This window comes from Panicum virgatum, chromosome 5N (assembly GCF_016808335.1).
Source record: "Panicum virgatum strain AP13 chromosome 5N, P.virgatum_v5, whole genome shotgun sequence".
Lineage (NCBI taxonomy): Eukaryota > Viridiplantae > Streptophyta > Magnoliopsida > Poales > Poaceae > Panicum > Panicum virgatum.
In genome coordinates, this window is record NC_053149.1 from 67,711,215 (window position 1) to 67,731,714 (window position 20,500).

The 20,500-nt window shown below is 45.1% G+C and overlaps 3 protein-coding genes and 1 pseudogene across 4 annotated transcripts; 1 reads left to right on the forward strand and 3 right to left on the reverse strand.

Moving 5' to 3' along the window:
- Positions 1-1,290: 1,290 nt before the first annotated feature.
- Positions 1,291-4,379, reverse strand: LOC120674062 (TBC1 domain family member 13-like). Of its 2 annotated transcripts, XM_039955149.1 has the most exons (9): positions 4,170-4,379; positions 3,989-4,081; positions 3,522-3,626; positions 3,229-3,378; positions 2,644-2,742; positions 2,442-2,570; positions 2,133-2,312; positions 1,757-1,873; positions 1,291-1,679 (listed from the first exon to the last, which is right to left on the reverse strand). In XM_039955149.1, exons 1-9 carry the CDS (start codon positions 4,248-4,250, stop codon positions 1,530-1,532), a joined length of 1,104 nt encoding a protein of 367 aa, XP_039811083.1. In that variant the 5' UTR covers positions 4,251-4,379; the 3' UTR covers positions 1,291-1,529. The 2 variants fall into 2 exon arrangements, with proteins under 2 accessions (XP_039811083.1, XP_039811084.1); XM_039955150.1 differs by lacking the exon at positions 2,442-2,570 and having other exon boundaries at positions 4,170-4,336.
- A 4,589-nt stretch (positions 4,380-8,968) lies between these two features.
- Positions 8,969-13,249, forward strand: LOC120674063 (BTB/POZ and TAZ domain-containing protein 1-like). The gene is made up of 5 exons (XM_039955151.1): positions 8,969-9,310; positions 9,466-9,614; positions 11,237-11,549; positions 12,411-12,715; positions 12,807-13,249. Exons 1-5 carry the CDS (start codon positions 9,191-9,193, stop codon positions 12,955-12,957), a joined length of 1,038 nt encoding a protein of 345 aa, XP_039811085.1. The 5' UTR covers positions 8,969-9,190; the 3' UTR covers positions 12,958-13,249.
- Positions 13,250-14,018: 769 nt separating this feature from the next.
- Positions 14,019-16,107, reverse strand: LOC120674064 (annotated as a pseudogene).
- A 565-nt stretch (positions 16,108-16,672) lies between these two features.
- Positions 16,673-20,491, reverse strand: LOC120674065 (magnesium transporter MRS2-F). Its single transcript, XM_039955152.1, has 6 exons — positions 19,985-20,491; positions 19,318-19,566; positions 18,758-18,886; positions 18,229-18,371; positions 17,936-18,071; positions 16,673-17,354 (listed from the first exon to the last, which is right to left on the reverse strand). The coding sequence occupies exons 1-6, from the start codon at positions 20,351-20,353 to the stop codon at positions 17,049-17,051; spliced, it is 1,332 nt and encodes a 443-aa protein (XP_039811086.1). The 5' UTR covers positions 20,354-20,491; the 3' UTR covers positions 16,673-17,048.
- Positions 20,492-20,500: the final 9 nt, after the last annotated feature.

A 20,500-nucleotide genomic window follows, 5' to 3' on the forward strand; every position in this document is an offset into this window, starting at 1 on the left:
TAATACTTCATACGTACATTCGTCTTTTTATGTAAAATTTTACAAAACACGGTCTTTGTCGCCGGCGCTGGGATCCCTCTGCCCCCTGTTGCAGCGCCTCCCCCGGCCGGTCTTCGTCGTCCCCACTACCCTCTCTCTCTGGCAGGGAGCAGTGAGTAGGAGTGTAGGACAGGACAAACTAGCGGTCGCACCCGTATCCCACTATGCATGTGCCATGTGTTCACTTGCCCGGTGTCGTGCACCCTCCGACTCCGAGCGCAAATTCTCAGCCTCATGCACACAGTAATCTGCATGCTCTGGATGGCATGGTAATTGGTATGGCATGGCCAGGTCCGGGCAAAACGCCGCCGAACACTCGTGGTGTCAAGGTCAGGGGCTACGCCGAGCTCCCGAGCGAGCGTTCCTGCATGGTGCAGCCGGAGCCGGGGGCCTGCGCCGCCGGCGGCGGCGGCGGAGGCGGAGGCCACGTCCTCCACTGGGCGCGTTCCGGGCCGGCGCAACGACGCGAGAGGGCTGTTTCAGCTCTGAGAACAAGGAGGGAAAACGAGGCTGTAGCCTTTCGGCGTCGCGGAAGCTTCCCCTCACCGGAGCAACATTGTTCTGGGATATGGGAGTCTGGAGTCTGTACACACACGCACACTGATATTGTGATGTGATTGATACGCATATAGGAGGAGTCAGGGGCGTATACAGGGCGGGGCGGGCAGGGGCCTGGCCCCGGTCCCCGAATTTGCATTATTGAATATTTAAATTTTGATTAAATTTTTCTATAAATTATTATGGTTGGCCCTCCTAATAATGAAAAAACAAATTCCTAGCTTTGCCCCTAGAAGGAGTACATGTCATGAACCCTACCATACATGGCTTCTGAGTTACATCCCTGTAGGAGGCTGCCGCTGCTGTTGTGGCTGGCTGGGACTGGGAGTATACTTCAACAGTAAATACGAACGTACAGAAGAGTGACATTGCATTGGCAGAGGAGAGACCTACAGTGTGGTTGCAACTTGCAATTGGGTGTGCATACTAACTGCGGCAACTGGTACGTGTACATGTAACGTGAATGAGACCCCGTCAGAACCGAAACCCTGTTTGGAGGGACTAAAGTTGAGTGCTAAATTAACACATATTAGCACTTGTATCTTTATTAAAAATTTTAACTCTTGGCTAAACTTTAGCCAACCCAATAACCTATTAGTACTCCAGTTTGGATACACCAGTACTAAAGTTTAGCACTTCCATCCGTTAGCACTTGGATCCAAACTGGACATAGTAATATAGTTGGTTAAGAAGAAATTTAAAGGGCAACAGATAAGCCAGGTGCTAATTACGGCACCACCTTGATTACTCGGGGTACAAGTCATCGTCATGTTAACATAGACAGGTCATAGAATGCAACTTGTCGGATTAATGGACAAGTACCATAGCGATACATATGATTCAATTCTGCTGCTGTTCTGCGGCTCAGTGGCAGTTTTAGCTGAACAAGCACAGCAGCGCTCCACGCCGGCACGCCGCCGCTAGAGCTCGCTTCAGTGCAGCTTGTTCGCGACGTACAGCAGGTGGCTGATGTTTGTTGGCGGGTAGTTCTGCAGGAGCTTGAGGTTCGAGGTGAAATCGCCGGCCAAGAGCCGCTTCCGGACAAGGATCAGCATTGCGCAGCATATTCTGAGCAAGGTTTCCTGTGTTCGGCAGGTAAAAAAGTTCAGTTAAAGAAACACAGGATCAAAGCCTTGCAGACCAGGGTTTGTGTTACTACCTGGGGACCGTCAGGATCGCTCAATAGTGTGTCCCATATATGAATAGTATCGGCAAAGTTGAACTCCTGGGTCAGCAACAACGTTATCCATCTGAATGCATAGAACTGGGGATTAACCTGCAGAGAGCAAAGATTTTGTCAACGAAAACTGCAGGCACCAAACCCTACCTTAAGATAGTTGACAGGATGCTTTCAGAAAACATAAGACCCACAGGTACAGCTAAACCATTTGTAGATATACACTATAATAGAACCACCTACATTTTGTTATACTATCCTTACAACAGAAATACCGTTTTTACTTGATAGTTTCATTCAGGTCAATACAAGTGACCTAGAAGGCAGGACAGCAATATGCAAGCATGTGAAGACTTACTTCTGTCGTTATTTCCAAATGGTGCTGGAGTTCTGCATCATATTTTGCTACAAGTTGTGATAATTTCGCAAGTGTACCTCGAATGCCAACAGCACTGTTGTCAAGTTTCTGGCAGAAGTTGTCTCTAAACCCACTAAGCAACTCAACGAAGCAAAAGAATGAATCTGCTTCTGCAAATTTCTGCAAAGATTCCAAATAGCAACATCATGATACAGATAGTCATGACTAAACCAAACAGGAAAAGCTTCAGCTGTAAGCACTACAACAAAGGCCAATAAGAATCTGGTAAAACAATCTCTTGCTCCATACAGCATTTTTATCATCTGGATCACTCCGAAAGACAAAGAAGAGTGGAGCCAGAATTTCATTCATCCCTTGCACATATCTTATTCCAGCATTCAGCTTGGCAAAGATTAACAGCACATTTTTCAGAGATTCCTGGTGAGAATCATAAAAAGATCAGACAGGCATCTGACAACACTGTTTAATCTCAAAGCCCGTGAAGATTTACCTGATTGGACTTTGCAAAAGATGAATCACCACAGAAGAAGTGCATGTCAGGGTGTGTCCGCTTTACATCGCGGTCAATTTGTTCCATAATCTCCGTGTACTGTATGAAAGAAAAATTCCAGACATCATATGTTAACAATAAAAGAGAAACGGAGTAAGGTGAATCAGCTCATACTTGCAACGAACTCAGCAGCATATGTGCAGTGCGGTACACACTGCATGCATGAACACTCAGAAACAAAACTGATGTTTCTGAAAACTATGGCAAAATAAACTAGCTGCAGAATAATTGATTCAAAAATTTCTTAGCATCATTTCTTTTTCTCTAAGCACGGTACACCTAGATTTTGGAGCAGGAATAAATGAGCTGCGAGCCAATTGCATTATTCCAGTTCTACTTGATTCTTGTTATGGTTAAACCATGCACTATAAAGCAATGCCAATAAATCATAGACTCCACAACCACTGGCTCATGCATAGTTCAAAAACAGTACCGACAAAAGTGTAGTCAACTGCATTCGGTGAACTGAATTCTAGCTATATAAAAAAACATAAACAGTGATAGCATTGCAAGGCACTGATGTACCTCAAAAAAATTGTTCCAAACACTGGTCTTCCCAAGGATCAAAGGGTGCTCCTCTTGGGTTACCTCTGACCTGTGGAGCAACCCATTCTCAACATGCTCTGCATTATCGTTGTTGTTGCCTTCTCTTTCCACTTGCCGCGCTGTTTCTACCTACCTAGCAAATTCAGGATTCAGGATCTCTATTTTCTCGACAGGATCTAGTCAGGCATACTGGCCATACACTAGGTACCACATGTGCAACTAAACTGGCAATCAAGATACCATAGGGATGACCTGAATTTGCAGTGACTTACAGGGTTGCTAAGAAACTCATCTTTGAAAGCTGCGTACTGTGATCTCTTCTTTGCCAGCTCCTGCTCCCACAGCGAGCGATCGTTGGGCAGATAGCCCAGTAGCAGCTGCACAACAATAACATGCCGTGTCAGTGTCTGAAAAGGCAAAACCAAAAGCTTTGACTGCAACCTTTCCACTATGGAATCAGAATGCTCCTTCACCGAGGGTGAACAGAAACGAGCAGACAGTTTCAACCGTCCCTAAGCATCCAAAGTAAAAGGATAGACTTAAATCTCCTACATAATAGAGGGCTGATTAAAGGACATTTAAATAAATTAAGGCCATCCTACAAATGAAAACCGAATTAGTTGGTTAGTATATTGCACTGTCATTGTCTCGATGCTATTAATTTCTTAAGTCTGAAGTCCCTGCCCATAGAACAAACTACGAAGGCTAAAAACACACAAAAAGCGAGCCAATCAAGTACCTTCCACACTGTCGAACGGACTCCGGCCGCATCCGGGACGCCCTGAGCGGCCAGCATCCTCAGCTCATCGAGATCTATCACCTTCTTGGACAGCTGCAAAGAGTCCAGCACGCCTATGAATCCTTAAGCCAGAAGCCGAAAAACCAAGACCAAGCAATACGCAAACAGCAGGAGGCCAAACCGCCGCGAAGATGCGGGACTGCCGCGAGATCTCGAAATCCGGCGGCGGCGCCGGCGGTGGAGAGCTCGGCGAGCTCGCCATGGATTTGGCCTTCGGGAGTTGAGATGCACCCACCGGCCGCGCAGCTTCAGAAACGTGTCGGCTAGCGGGATATGTTTCGGGATCTATCCCTAACCGTCGATTTGTGGGGCCTAATTGAATCGACCGTACACATCGTCAACTCCCTTCCCTTGACATGGCTTCATATTCTTTCCTACGCCTTTCACGGGATGGGCCTACATTGATCAAGAAGATGGGTCCTCCTCCTTCTCCAGACATAAAAAGCCCAAGAGCAGCTAGTTGAAAATGAGCACCTTTTTCATTTTTATATTTAAAAAACAAAATTTCAAAAATATATGTCAAATAGAAAAATTTTCAAAAATGAGTGCCTGTTGCCCACTTGATGGACGACAAGACCTAAATATAAAAAAAATTATATTTAGGTCCTGGCGCCCAGGGCGCATTAAACAGTGAACTTGTAAAATTGATATAAAATCGTAGAAAAATAGGAAAAATACAAACTCAACTGTTCTGGATTCTATGAAACAATATCTACAACTTTTGTTACATAAAATTTTTCATTTGATCAATGTATCTAAATCAAGAAAAATTGTTCTTGTACCTAGAAAATCTGAAATAATTCATTTGGTCTACTTGTGCTTATCTAAAATTTACCAAACTATTTTTTATATCTCTTAGGAAATAAAATAATGGTACTGTAAAAGTTATGGCTTCTAATACTCAGTATAGCAGCATGGATAAATAACACATTTAAACTAGACATATTGCAAGATCTAATTTAAAAACTTATTCTAGAAATGTTTTCTGGGCCTACCAATTTTGTACAAGACTATTCTCACCATATGCAATACTCTAGCCAAAGATGACATGCATCCAAAGGATGGATCTTGAGATTTAAATAAAAGTGCATTAAACTGGTATTTAAAATAGAGCAATACATTGATCAAATGAAAAACTTTATGTAACAAAAGTTGTAGATATTGTTTCATAGAATCCAGAACAGTTGAGTTTGTATTTTTTTGATTTTTTTACGATTTTATATCAATTTTACAAGTTCACTGTTTAATGCGCCCTAGGCGCCAGGACCTAAATGTAATTTTTTTTACATTTAGGTCCTATCGCCCATCCAGTGGGCGACAGGAACCCTGTCGCCCATTAGGGGGCGACAGGCAACCATTCTTGAAAATTTCCCTATTCGGCATATATTTTTGAAATTTTGTTTTTTTAATATAAAAATAAAAAAAGCGTTGAAAATGATGTTGTATGGATCCGTATGGCCCAATTAGAAGTACAAGCCCATTAGCAACGAGACTTATCTTGAAGTTTTTTGGCCCCCTCAACACACACAAAAAAAAACTCAAAACAGATGACTGAAGTATGATCGAAGGTACCGGAATTACCAAAAAGAAAATTTTCCTGACAATAAAAAAACTGAGTGATTTTTCATGTCACGTTTTCGCACATGTGTCTCATCAGCAACGTGAAGCAACGAAAAAGCAGGATATGGAAATGGAACCGACCGAGCAAATGACAACATGCCGAGGTCCAGGCCAGTTTAGATGGACCAACCACGCACCAAGGGCCGGGAGGAAAATATTATACTATAAATACAGAGCTTGTGCTTGTTGGGAACTCCAGAATCCTTCTCCGATCCTGCTCTAGAAAACTTGCTTATATGAGATAAGGAGGGCCCCGCGATGGAGACAACGATAAATCACTACTCCCTCTACATACTAGCCTGTGATCACCAGGCAATCTTTTGTCACGATCAGCAGATCAGTCAGTGCGAGATCTGAAGCTGCAAACGGATAGGAATGTCCGGCAAGAAAAAGATATAAATAAGGATAAAACAAATGTATAAAGATACGTCGTGCTGTGCAGCCAAGTCAGAGAGGCCATACTCTCATGCTGTCATGCATGTGTACGAGTACACGCATACACAGTTGTTCTTGTGCACAAGTACGGACATACTCGAACCGTGGCTGACTCTTTTTTTTTGAAAAGAAAGCGTGGCTGACTATATGTGTAATCGTTTTCGCCAACCTTGATCATGCGAGAACAGGACCAAAGTGTATTTGTATTTTTCCTTGGGTGCGTGTTGATCTTTATTAGGCCCCTCTTTCAAACTATAGCTAATGGTTAGCTAGATAAATTTAGCTGCCGTGGATACAAATAGGGCAGCTAATTGGATAACTAAAGATCTCCTAGCAGTATACAATTATATAAATACCTGACGGACGTATATCTCAAGCACAATGAATCCTGCAGCAAACAAAGATGCGTCTGAAACTGAGGCAAAAAGAAGGAACCGAGACAGGGGTTCGTTTATTTGCCACCCACCATATTATTATTTCGTCGGTCAAGCGCGTAGAATCTTCAATCAGCAGGGCGTCTAACGTGTATGTATAAAGTCTCTGTATATATGGCAGACCGAGCGTAGCTCGGTTGGTGCGGCCTCCCGGTGGGGAGCGCACCCGCCCGGGCTTGAACCCGGGGTGCTGCACCACACCGCTTAGCCTCCAATGAGGCCGGGAGCAGTAGCGAGCTCCTCTACTCAAAAAAAAAAGTCTCTGTATATTTGTACGATGTTAATTAATTAGCAACTCTAAAATTGCTAATTAAAATTAAAATTAGACACGGGTTGATAGAATGAGATTAGTTGAGATGCACCCACCATATTATTATTTTAGCTCTCGCACGGGCTAATTAAAATTAATATAAGAATGAGATTAATAATTATAGTTATCTATCTCACTCCCTTTTTCATCTAATAAATATTCTAACACATACTCTAAAATATATATTTATCATTATCAAATTATAATGTAGATTTTATTTTGCATCACACCTCCATATGTATTCAATATATTTAATTAAACTATTTGTTTGTGAATTGATATTCTTATCTCTTCCATCATACATGAAGACATGATGACATATATCGTGGTTAGTATTTTATATAAAAAATATTATAAATAATAAATTAATAATAATAGAAATAGTAATTTTAGAATTTTATATTGGTGCACCTATAATTATATAATTTATATTCAGATTTAGGAGTAATTTAACTTGTAATAATAATGACATAATTGGATAATTTATGTGCAAAATTAGGGGGATATTTGTATTATTCTTATAATGGCATAGGTGGGTAATTTACAAAAAGGTTAGGGGTTACTTTAGATTTTTTATAATGGCAAAGGTGGGTAATTTAGATACATGTTTAGGGGGTTACTTTAGTGTATTTTCGTAATGACAGAGGTGGGTAATTTATTAAAAAGATAACAAATCTGATGGTTATTATAATTAGAGTTGTTGGATTGATGACTGGATGTTTCTGATTTTTGTGAGAATTTATAAGATTTCTCTATTTTTTTAGAGTGTCCACCTAGGATTCTAGGTGGCTTCATATGAGCCTCCAATTAGTAATAGTGAGATTTTCCACAAAAGGAGTTCGAAATTTACGCATGCAACATGCATGCATCTCCCTCCGTGTGGCAAATTTTATATATCCCCAGTGACAAAATACTGCTATGAGGGACGAAGCAGGGCCGGCGCAAACCTAACTCGTCACAGCCGATTTCATTGGAGTCCTTTTGAAAGGAAAAAATCATTTCGCCATCGAGCGAGTAACACACTCAATAATCTTTAAAATCTCAGCATGGTCTCGCGTGTTCTGTATGAAGTCCCTGTAGGCTGTATATATTACGGTACACAGCCACACCTTCATCATAAATAAAGGATAAATAAAGAGTTTTGAATTTGAGCGTTTGACTACGATCAGTGTGACGATTTATATGTATGCATATATGTATATAAAAAGTAGTACAATCCGCCGAGTGGATTTGAGTTGGTTGGTACGAGAGGCGCAGAAGCATCAAACTAGCATAAACCCCGGTGGTATCCAGGTCCGGTCGTATCCTCCTCTAGCTAGGCGCCATACGCATACGATAGGTCGAGCATAATCTAATCCCCATGTGGGGGGAGGAGGATTACAAGTGCTAGGTGCCCATCAACTTGCCACTTGAGTACTTGACCCTGATGAGAATAGATCGAGGCTCGTGCATGCACACACTGAGAGCTAACCTGAACAATGAGCAGTCTCCCATATAATGGCACGATGATTAGGGTGGCCCCGGCCGTCATTGTCACTGGCACCCAACCCAGCAGTCGCTGCCGCCGGCACGCCCTGGACGTACTGTGCACGGAAGAGCCGGAATGCTCAGAAAATAAAAAGGAGCTGCACCCGGAGCGCCTCCTCGGAGGGGCAAAACGCAGCGTGTGTTCAATGCAAATATCTCGAGAGAAATTTCTTGGTACAAGTAATTGTTGGAAAGCGTCAGAAGAAAGTTCTTTTTTTTTTTGCGAGTTTTTCTTCTGATCTTGGGGTCATTCTTGGTGGCACAAGAGAAGAGATGAGGGTAGCAGGTCAGGCATCAGTGCTAGAGAATGCTGCCCCGGCAAGATTAAAATGCTATCACCCGGCTGCTTTTTTTAAAAGAAAAAAAACTACGCGCTGCTTTTTTTAAAAGAAAAAAAAACTACTGGTACTGGTATACTACCTAACAGTCTTTTACAAGTGCAGGAAGTTATCAGCAGCAGAGCAGGCGAAGGGCAAGGCAGGCTAGCACTGGCGGAGGCCGTTTCTGCGAATCACATTTCTCCGTCGGGGCTGCGTTGGAAACGTGGTGGGGTGGGACGGTCGGCGCCGCCACCTCTATAAAAGCGTTCGAACCCCGCGGCAAACTGCGCCCCCTGGCTCCCTCCCTCCAGCCCCGTCTCCTCCTCCCCTCGCCACGCACGCAGCGACCAGCGACGCGACGTCGCCCCCGTCCGTCCCCCAGGCCCCAAACACCTCGCGCGCTCCACGCCAGATATTTTTTATTCCTCCCCTGCTGCCTCCTCCCATTTCCTTGCCGCCGTCGAGATTCGTATCCGCGCCGGGAGACCGGAGGAAGATGTGCGAGGCACCACGGCTCCGCTGCTGCGGCGCCGGCGACGCGGCTGCCGCAGACGTTGACGTCGACGTCGTCACCACCGGCGGACGCCGGAGGATCCCGGCGCGTTCCTCTGTTCTGGTAAGCGTCGGAAGGCCGTCTCTCGGCGGCGCATTTGCTCTGCTCGTTCGCGAACGAACGAACGATTAAACAGCTGCGGCTTGCTTCGTTCGACCATCCGTCCATCCGGCTCCCTGGCCTGACGAGAGATCTTCGTTTCTGTTTCGCGCGCACAGGCCTCGGCGTCGCCGGTGCTGGCGAGCATCCTCGAGCGCCGCCTGCGCAAGGACAGGGAGAGCGGCAAGGCCGGCCGCTCCGTCGTCCGGATCCGCGGCGTCACCGACGACGCTGCGGCCGCGTTCGTCCGCCTCCTCGACGCCGGCAGGTACCGCGCCCCCCTCCCTCCCTGCCTCCGTCCCTGCAAGGCTGCAATCTGATTCGCTGTTGCTAGTCTTATTTCTGCACACGCCCCCGTCTGTCCCTTCCTTGCGAGGCTGGGCAAGCACGCCTTGCAAGGACTAATTCCGACTAGTTTATTCTAAACACACGAGGAGAGAAAACATGCCACATCAGCACATGCATACCTTCTGTTCTTTTACTTTTCAGACGACTATTCCTTCCATTGTTTGTTAACAGCAGTATAAACTTGCAATTCTAGTTGTCTGACGTTCTAGGAATAGTAAAGCAGTCTCTTCGCGTCGATCGATCTGAAAATTGGCTGAACAAAATTCAGTCTAATCGAGCTCCCCTACGAAGCCTCATAGCACCCAAACCTTTGGCAGAGAAATCGCCAAAAATGCAGGAGAACAGTTGATCGCTCGCCGGTTCGCCGAACCAACCCCTGAATCGTAGTACTCCGACTAGGCAGATCCTTGATATTTTTCCCTGGGGCATCCAATCATCAAGCCGACCTGTCTGCAAATGGCGCTGACTGGGCCGGGCCAGCCACCTGCCTTATCAACTGTCATGTTTCGGATCGGCAGCCACGTCAGCCGCCGGACCCCTCTATCGACCACAGCCACACGAGTCTGCCGAACCCATGGCGAGCCGGCGATTGGCCACCGCCTGAAAATCACGGGAAAAAAAATCCCGTCGCCGTCCCGGCGGCGAATACGACGGCTTGCCAAGGGGGAAAAAAGGGGAGAAACAAAAGCGCCGCAAGGCGCGGGAGCAGGGAGTGAAAAAAAACTTGGCTTTCCCCCTCGCCGCTTGCATGGTTGGTGCGGCGCAGGTGGCGCCTGCCCGGTTGGACCCTCCCCGGCCGACGTGCGCATCATCGCTCGCGCAGCGCACGGCGGCGACTGGCCCGGAGGCGACCGCGGCCGGGCCCCGTTGCTGTCGCGGCCGCGGCCGGCACGGGGACGGGTGAGCTATCATCGTGTTGCTTGCAGGCCTCTCTGCACATGTGGATTCCGAGAAAGGGACGGCCGGGACGACCGTGGCCTTACCTTGATCGAATGTTCCCGTGGAGCCTGTCGAAGATTCTTCGTATCATGCTACTGGCACTTGTAGGGATCGTTGGGATCCTCGGGACTAAAGTTTTTAGTGAGGTTTGAATATCAATTAGGAGTATTAAATATAATTTAATTATAAAATCAATTCATGAATGGAGGTTAATTCGCGAGATGAATTCATCAAATCTAATTAGTTCATGATTTGGTCACATTGTGCTATATTAAAACATATGCTAATGATGATTTAAATAGATTTAATAGATTCATCTCGCGAAATGGCTCCAACTTATGTAATTAATTTTATAATTACCTTATCTTCAGTCCTTCTAATTGGAGCATGAAGATATGGCTAAAGTTTAGTTAGAGAATTCAAACAGTCCCGTAGTGTCTGATGATTCCTTCGTGGTCCGAGACTATGTGGATAGCAGGAATCTAGTAGAAATTTGAATTTCACATGGAACACTAGAAAAAATTGGCAAAGTTTTAAACAGGGCCTGCCTAAACTTTCGTGCTTAATTTTAATTTCCCGACCATCGTGATGAACCTCCGGCAGGTGCGGCGACGGCGAGGAGGACGACATGGAGAAGTACGCGGTGCAGGTGCTGGTGCTGGCGCACGCGTACCAGGTGCCGTGGCTGAAGCGGGCGTGCGAGGGCGCCATCGGCGCGCGCCTCACCGCGGACACGGTGGTGGACGTGCTGCAGCTCGCCGCGCTCTGCGACGCGCCGCGCCTGCACCTGCGCTGCGCCAGGCTGCTCGCCAAGGAGTTCGCCGCCGTCGAGCGCACCGAGGCGTGGCGCTTCCTGCAGGAGAACGACCCATGGCAGGAGCTCCAGGTCCTGCAGGGCCTGCACGAGGCCGACATGGTACGCTCTTTTTTTTTTTCCCTTTTGAAATTTCTCTCCTCCTGCACAACACAATACACGCGGTCGATGTAGATTGCGTGCTGACACGTGAGCACACCAAATGGAAGCGCGACGAATTCCACCTGAACGACGCCTCTGTCGTCAGTGCGCCAGTGGGGAGCATGCTTTCTTTAGCGTCAAGCTTTGTTCCAGGAAATGGCGGGCAAGGCCGGACCTCCATGTCGCGTTCGTGCGCGTACGACATGCATGACGACACTAGTGTGTTTTCTAGGTGGTTGGTGCGTCTGTTTGGGGGCGGCGGTCTGTCCATGCCGAATAATTGGCTAATTGAAGTTTTTATCTGGGGTACAAAAATCGTGACCTGAAACAGTTCCAGGCTCCAGGCCAGCCAGGTCAAGTTTAAGACTTGAGACCAAGGTAGTGTTTAGATGCGTAAACTTTTGGGTGTAAAGTATTGTAGCACTTTCGTTTGTATTTGATAATCATTATCCGATTATGGGTTAACTAGGCTCAAAAGATTCGTCTCGCAAATTACAGACAAATTATGTAATTAGTTATTTTATTTAGCTACATTTAGTACTTCATGCATGCGTTCAAAGATTCAATGTGACGAGGAATCTTGTAAAGTTTTGAAATTTTGAAGGCAACTAAACAAGTCCAACTAACGTTTTAGTTTGACCAAAGTTTGCATTCTTGGCGGCTACTCACTTCTAACTTCGAACAGTGTTCAACCCAAGGATAGGAAAGCCGTAAGAAGAATCGATTCAGTTTTTGTGACGGATGCACCTTCGTTTTGTTCTGAATCACTGACCCTGTGTGAGCTAAGCGCTGACCGATGGGTGCTCTGCTTCCGACGTGCAGCGGCGGCGCAAGTGGCGGCGGAAGCGCGCGGAGCAGCGCGTGTACGTGGAGCTGAGCGAGGCCATGGACTGCCTCGACCACATCTGCACGGAGGGCTGCACGGAGGTCGGCCCGGCGGGGCGGGCGCCGGCGCCGGCGCCGTGCGCGCGCTACGCCACCACCTGCCGGGGCCTGCAGCTGCTCATCCGCCACTTCTCCCAGTGCCACCGCAAGAGCTGCGCGAGGTGCCAGCGCATGTGGCAGCTGCTCCGCCTCCACTCCGCGCTCTGCGACCGCCCCGAACGCTGCAACACCCCGCTCTGCAAGTAAGCGCCGCCGCCGATCAGAGCTCCGGCAGCCATTCGTTGCAGCCCTAAGAAGCTCACACCTGACATTGTTGTGTGCGCTGCCATGCAGGAGGTTCAAGCAGAAAGAGCAGGAAAAGGCGGCCGGGAGGGCCGGTGATGATGGCGACAAATGGGGCCTTTTGGTGAAGAAGGTGAAGGCTGCCAGGGTCTTCTCTTCCCTGGCCAACAGGAAGCAGATGACCCCCACCTCCCGGTGCTGAGCAAACGTAGTTTCAGCCGGGAATGGTTAGGGTTAGTTAGATTAGTGAGAGTGAGAAGATTAAGTGAGCAGTTATTTTTTTGTTCTGTTTTTTTTTTGATACGCCAGATCTCTGTGAGCTATGTACTGTACACGCCTTTTGGCTACACCCTGTGGTATACACTTCATAGTACGTTGCTAGAGTCCTTCAGCAAGGTGCCCAGGTGGGGAATCAATGAACCCGAAATCGTTGTAAAAACTGCTTGTATTGTAACAGGGAAATATGAGATAAATAAATATATATGTTTATGATATCTTTGAGGTTTCTTGCCCATGACAGACATCAATTCAAAATGACCTAAACCCAGAATACAAGACCTGCATTTATTTACGACTCCAATCATGATTTCATCATCCAACTGACCAACTTGCTCTTGATAATAAAGATGGGATCAACTAAGATTTCGTTAAGCATAGAAAAGCTCAGGCTTTCAAGAAGCACAAGGTGTAGTCATCATAACAAAATCAAAAGGCCACTAACAAGCGGACAGGCAAAATGGCTACGCTGATTAAACTGCTTTGGATCACACCCGAAAAGCCCTAAGAGAGGGTGAGAAAGAAAGGGCATTGCTGCACAGAGTGGTGGTTTGGTTCCAGGGACTTTTTTAAGTCCTTGGAACTTTTTAGTATTTAGAAGTATTAAATAAAAATTAATTATAAAACTAACTGCAGAAATCTGAGGGTAAATTGCGAGACAAATCTAGTGAGGTATATTAATCTACGATTAGCGGATGGTTACTGTAGCATCACTGTAGCAAATTATGAATTAATTAGGCTCATTAGATTCGTCTCGCGAATTAGCACTCAGCTGTCAAAAAATATTTATAAACAGATTTTATTTAATACTATAAAATAGTAAGATTCCTTTTGATGTGATAGGAACTTCTGAAAAAAGTTTGGAAACAGGGCCAGAGCAACTATCAAAACTACACGGAACAGAAACAGCACTATATATGTTAAATTAGAGCACAACAGAAAAGCAACCAACATGCCGAGACGTGTATACCCTGAACACGAGCAAAAGAACTACCTGAAACACAACCACCAAGCATTTTGCTTCCCAACGACAAGGGTTTCTTCAAGTGAACAATGGAATATCAGTACAAAACAACACCTTATAATCAGACAGAAAATCTGAGGGTTGAGTCGTGCTGTTCTATAACATGAACAACAACAACAACAACAACAACAACAACAACAACAACAATAACAAATCCTTTTGATCGAAGCAAGCTGGCCAGGTTTGTGCTGTTCAACAAATCGCAACGAGTCAACATGAGCATATCCGCTTGCCTTCAACAAAGTTATGGCATCTCTCGCTTTATTGGAGGTGTCAAGCATACATCAGTCAAGATATCACTTGGAAAATACAGCAGCTGAAATATGATAAAGGTACTGCCGGAAACCATTGGCCAAATGATAATCATGATTCACTCTCTTTAGCTTGGGCCATTAGCTCTGCCTGCATTCTCTTTATCTCCAGCTCCCTTTCCATCCTCTCTTTCTGAAAGAACAAAACCACTATCAGCTGATTTCGGGAAAACAAGCACAAGTATAACAAACTACAAACACTGACGGAGCATGTATTTGCATTTAGGGATGTTAATGGTTTTGGTGGCAAGTTGCATATATGGGTGATGATGGTGTTCTTGGTGGAAACAGAACATAAAACAAGTGTTTCTGGCCATTAGCTCAATGAGCTAGTTTAAAGTTCGATCAGACATGAAATTAGTTTATCTGTCTGTGTTTCAGTCCAGCACTACAAGGGTACATAATGCTGTCATGTCTTAACATCAACTTTGAACAATGGGAACCCAAAAAGGATTAATCATGCATATAAAAGCAAAGCAACCCGCCCAACCCAACCCACACACACAGCCAAGAACAGACCAGGTCTTAATAGTGGCAATTATCTACTTTTGGGTGCAATGGAGACCAAAGTTTAATCATAGGATCAAAGTGTCATGGTGTGAACATACCAAATTATTATCACACATGATGTGTTTTCAAACAGGTTAGAAACTTCCCTGGCAATGCACCCCTAATTCTAAATGGCTTTGGAACTGCAATATGAGCACTAAGGAGTAAGGACTCAAAACAAACCATAATTATACAGCCCAACAACAAGAGGCAGCTGAATGCTAATTTTCAATTCACATTTTATTGCAGCCATGGAACACTTGAAGGCAACTATTTTGATAGGTGTAGGCCTTGAATGATGACTGAAGCAGCATTAATGCTGCCAAATTTGGGTGCCATAGTTGCAGATTCATGAGGTAAAAACCTCTTCTATGGATCAGAATGGGTTACTTTCAGATGTGTTCCAAATTCAGGTTCTTGTAGCACCCCCAATATCTGGTATTCTGGTGCTTAAATTTCACTTGTGTTTTCTGTCAGAAGATGTATCGTCTGAGCCCATTATGTTAGTCGCATAACTGTATAAGATTTGTTTCTTTTTTAGGACACAGAATTGGCGTGCCTCTCAACAAATCAAAATGCATAATCCAGAAGAGAATGCCCCCCAAAAGGGTAAAACCCGTAGCACAGACCAACTGAAGAAAACCTATGCTTCTAAATGACTCCTTCTCAAAACTTAACACCAGTCTCAGAATCTCAGATATATCTAGAAACTCCTTCCCGAATCTCCGAATCTGTTCATCAAGCTATGTCGGATCCAGCAATCCCTAGACCATTCCGAGATTTAAGTGGTTCGAGCAACTGCTAGTCTCAGGCATATACGACCCAGATCTAACAAGCTAAGGCGATAAGGGAACCCAAGAGCGGCACATGCATAGTAACGAGGAATGGATTTGAATTCCGAGGGAGAAGGGGAACAGATTGGGCCAGTGATTAGTTCACCTTCTCGTCCTGGTGGAGAGCAATCCAGACGTGGACCCTGTCCATCGACTGCCAGAAGAGGAACGCCCCGAAGGTCATCGCGAAGTAGGTCGCCACCCGCACCATCTTCTTCCTCTTCTGCGATCTCTCTGGCTGGCTGCGTCCCCTCTCCGGCTCTCCGCGGCGGATTGGGGAATTTTGGCGACGGCTGCGGCGTCTTCTGGACACCGAGGGGGTTCTCCTCCTAGTGAGCGGCAGGGATTCCTTTTGGGCTGAGAGGAGTGATTTGGGCTGGCCCTTCTTTCCTTACTGGGCCTAAATCATCTATCCAGTGATTCAGTGTGCCGCTGACAACACCTAGTAATGACCGAAGCTCTACGAGACAAACAGCTAAGAATGAAATTACTCCAGACATGCTTGCCGGAGATCCAAGAATTCGTGAAGAATAAAGGAATCCTAATAAACAGAAATTTTGTTTCCAGTAATTGCGATTAAGGGCCCGTCAAATGAGTGGACCCAAACATAAACATCAACGTCCAATTTTCATATCTTATAGTCATAATACGCGGCAAGGCAATTGCTTGAAGGACCTGAATAGACTTTAGTACCACGAACAACAAAAACATCTCGTCATAATGAACAGTCAAAACCTTTGATGTGACAACTTGTACTAATTTTCTGTCATGGAGTCCAACTCGGTTCTCTATAATCTTATTTAATGTAAAAAATGATAAGGGGATACCTATGTACTTCGCCGATGAATTATTAACATAAATATTATATTAATTAGATCAAAAGCCAAATAAAATTACTCGAAGGCCATTAACACCCTCTTCTCAGACTTTGGCCGTAACTGACTTGACAAATTCATCCTTGAGGGAAGACAGACTTGTGGCATTGATACAACACTTGGAACAACAAGCTACAGGTAACTAGGTACATATACGACAGCTACAGATTACAATAGCAAGTGCAGAAACCACACTAGTCTGGTAAACAGTTGCACACCAGGTGCAAGACAAAATAACTGAGTTGCCGCCTCAACTGTGCAGCAGCAAATTTTACAACAGTGTTCTTTCGCTCTCATTACCCGTTTACTAGCAGTACAAAAGATGTTTTCCCCCATTATGTACCGAGCTGTATGCCAATCTCACCACTGGAGAACTTTGTCAATCTAGTTTTCTTTGGGTGAAGTTAAGATGCAGGCTTCTGCCATCATTGCAGCAACCCACTTCTCTTCCCCCAACCCATGGCTACAATGTACAAAATCATACAGCCAGCAACGGTCCCCAAAGTGGTCTCCCAGAATTTCATGTTTGCCGCCCTTTTCTCCTCCTCAGTTGTTGGATTGTCGTAAAGTGATATGCCAATATTCATCCCAAAAAGTCCAACAACAGCCACTCCAGCAGTAATGACGACAGTTGCAGTCGAGAGCATAACCCCCATCTGTAGAAGCTGATTCTGCTTGTCATCCAACATTATGTTGATATAATCTTCTGTGTCGTCAACATACTCCCTCAGCTTCAATCATACAGAAGACATATGGCTCAGAATACTTGAATAAGACATCATCAGAATCTGATTTATAAATCCAACCCTACACTAGTGCCCCTGTGACTTATGGCGGGCATCAAAGAAAGAACCATGCATAACCACCAGCAAATCAGCAATCAGGTGCAGAACAAACTAAGCTAGTGCCACATGATTCACTAAATACAGCAAAGTTCCGATCCAACAAAAAACTGCTAATTCTTAAGATTAGCTTGTTTAGAGAAATCATGTCGTTACTAAAATAAACAAAAATGTTGCCCGAGCCTTAATCAATAATGTCAGGGGATGCTCAACCTACCAGTCTATCAAGGTACAGTATCTTTTCGTTGTGACCGTGAGACAGCAGTTATAACACTCAACATAGTTTATTTTACTTCTGGCACCACTGTCTTAAGCCAAATACTTTCATCAATTTTTGGCAATTCTGATGTAAAGTGACACCACATTGCAAAAAAAAGAGAGAAAAAAAGTCACCAATAAAAGCTTGTAAACGCAACAGCAACAGTATTAGGAACAATATAAGTATAAGATGCAGAGTGAAGGTATATTACATGCGACAGCTTGTTAAGTGTGCCATCAATCTGCACAAAGTATGCCTCAAGAAGCATCTCCAGTTCTTCAATGTTAGGCTTATAACCAATAAAGCTACCATTGCTTCCATCTGGCTCACTTCTATAATCTTCATCCCTAGACACAATAAAAGATGATATAATACATTAACAAATTGGTACATTAGTACTTGCAAAGAGATGCATACAAAACAGTTCAGATTATTTATGGACATAATGATTGGGGTATAGCTTGTTCTTCTTTCAAATAAAAATATCTAGCTACAATGACTTGCCTGTCCTCCTCAGTCTTAGATGGATCATCAACCTCAACTCTAGATGAAGCCTCACTGATTTCTTGTTGAGTAAGCTTATCTGTCAAGTACATTTCAGCCATATCCATTTCATCATCCAGCAAATGCTCAAGCTCATCCCTCACCTTGCAGAACATGATGTTTGCACGAGGGCAAACTACATTAGTAAAGTAAGCAAGTCTCTTGCAAGGAAATTATAATGTACATAGGGGAGGTAAAGGGCCTAAAATTTTACCCTAAATAATTTAAGGGCCAGGCTCATATTTTATATAATTTTGAGCTAAAAATAATTAAGGGCTGAGTTGGAGTATTGGATTGTGAAGGAGGCATTAGGGCCATGATCCATTACCACCCCTATTGTACATCACCTTCCTATTTGACGGCAATAGCACTTAACTGCAATTTGTTTGATAGCAATATGAAATGTACACACCAGGCACCAAAGAACCTATCATTGACAAATTTTAAAGAGGATTGGCATTACGTATATCAAAGAATCTCAGTTGAGTACCTTCTGTACACGACCAGATATCGCCACCAGGCGGCTCTTGATTTGCCTAACTCGCTCAAGGTTTAATGTACTGATCTTCGATGTCAGCTCATCTAATGCTGGATATGCCTCTTGCTCCAGAGTAGAAGTCTATGAAAGAAGAAAACGTAAGGGATGGGAGTCATTACAGGAATCTGCAAGGACATATTTTGTTTATTTGCAAAAACTACTTGGCTATCTTAAAAGTAATCCATAAGCCTTAATCTTAAATGCACTATACAAGAAACATGTAACAGATAATGGTCATAAGTTATTTTAAACAGATCAGTTTCTACAAGACGCATAACTGAATCTATCAGTAGCGTCTGGAGAGTATCCAATATTCTATGACCAAGAACAACAAAGATAAACATGTCTGAAACTATTACCCAATATTCTATGAATACGGAAAAAATATATAATTCCTGAACAGCGAATACAATGGATAAAAGCATGCTAAAGCACAGAGTGCAGGATGTGAGAAATATGAATTCAATTGAACTCAGATAACCAGACAAAAAGATCCAGATGCAAGCACATACTTCCTCTTCCAAAGATCTGCAGGCTGACTCAAGGCAGACTTCAAGTGCTCGGAATTCAAAAGGTAAAACCTTGGCATTTCCATCTTTTGCAGCAGCCAAATTAGGCATACTGGTGCTGCTTGTCATTTCTGGCACCACGGTAGTAGACTTCTTAGTCATCTCCAATTCATGTCCTTTGGATGAATTCGGAACAGGAAATGGTGAAGCAACAGCTGACGATTCACCCTCCATGTCGGTGAGATCTGCAGCCTAATATAGAAAAGGGGAAAACAATTAGTTATAAATCCCCTAATCGCATTATCTTATAACAATAAGTGACCAAAATACTCCATCATAATATTTTTATTTATCTTTCTGCCCCAAACATCATCGCTTTCTGTCCACTTCGCAAAACTATCTGCTCATTTGTTCCACATCGCTCCAGTCAAGGTGGTGCATACTCCACAACTGAGCAGAGCAATGTGGTATTGTGATCGAAGCTCAGGACCAGAGCAGAGCAAGCTTTTCCAAAAAAAAAAAAACACTCAGGACCAACTACTCTCTAGTACAGTGTCCTCCACACATATTTGAAATCTCACACCACGATTCCTAATAGTTTGCAAGACTGAAAAGAAAACATTTGACTACTAGACAACCGAACAACAAGCGAGGGGGTAGAAAACGCTACCTGGTCTGAGGAGGACGCGAGGACACGGGTCTGTAGGTCACGGACGAAGCGCGCGAAGGCGGGGTCCTTGGAATTTGGAAGCAGCACCTCGGCGGCGGTGATCACGGCCTTGACGCGCTCGAGGTTGACGACGATGGCGCGCTCACGGCCCAGGATCGTGGACGGGTAGGAGAGCAACGGGTCGAGCACCCTGAGATCGCGCGCAGGAAGCCCCGTCCGTGCCATCACCGCGTGCTTCCCGGCTTCCTCCACCCTCGCCGAGCCCGACGCCGGCACCACCATCCACTCCCGGCTGGCGGCGGCAGCAGCGGCCCCCGCCTTCCGTCTCCCCACGCCGCCGCCGCCCGTCCCCGTGGCGTGCGGCCTCATGGCTTACTTTCCACCTATTATTAGGGTTCCGGTCGGGGTCGTCGGCGGCGGTGGGGGATCCGGAACGAAACGTACGGGGGTTTGGTGGTGCCGTGGTGATCGGCTGGGAGGCGACGTGTGGGTTTGCGCGAAAAGAACAGACGCCGA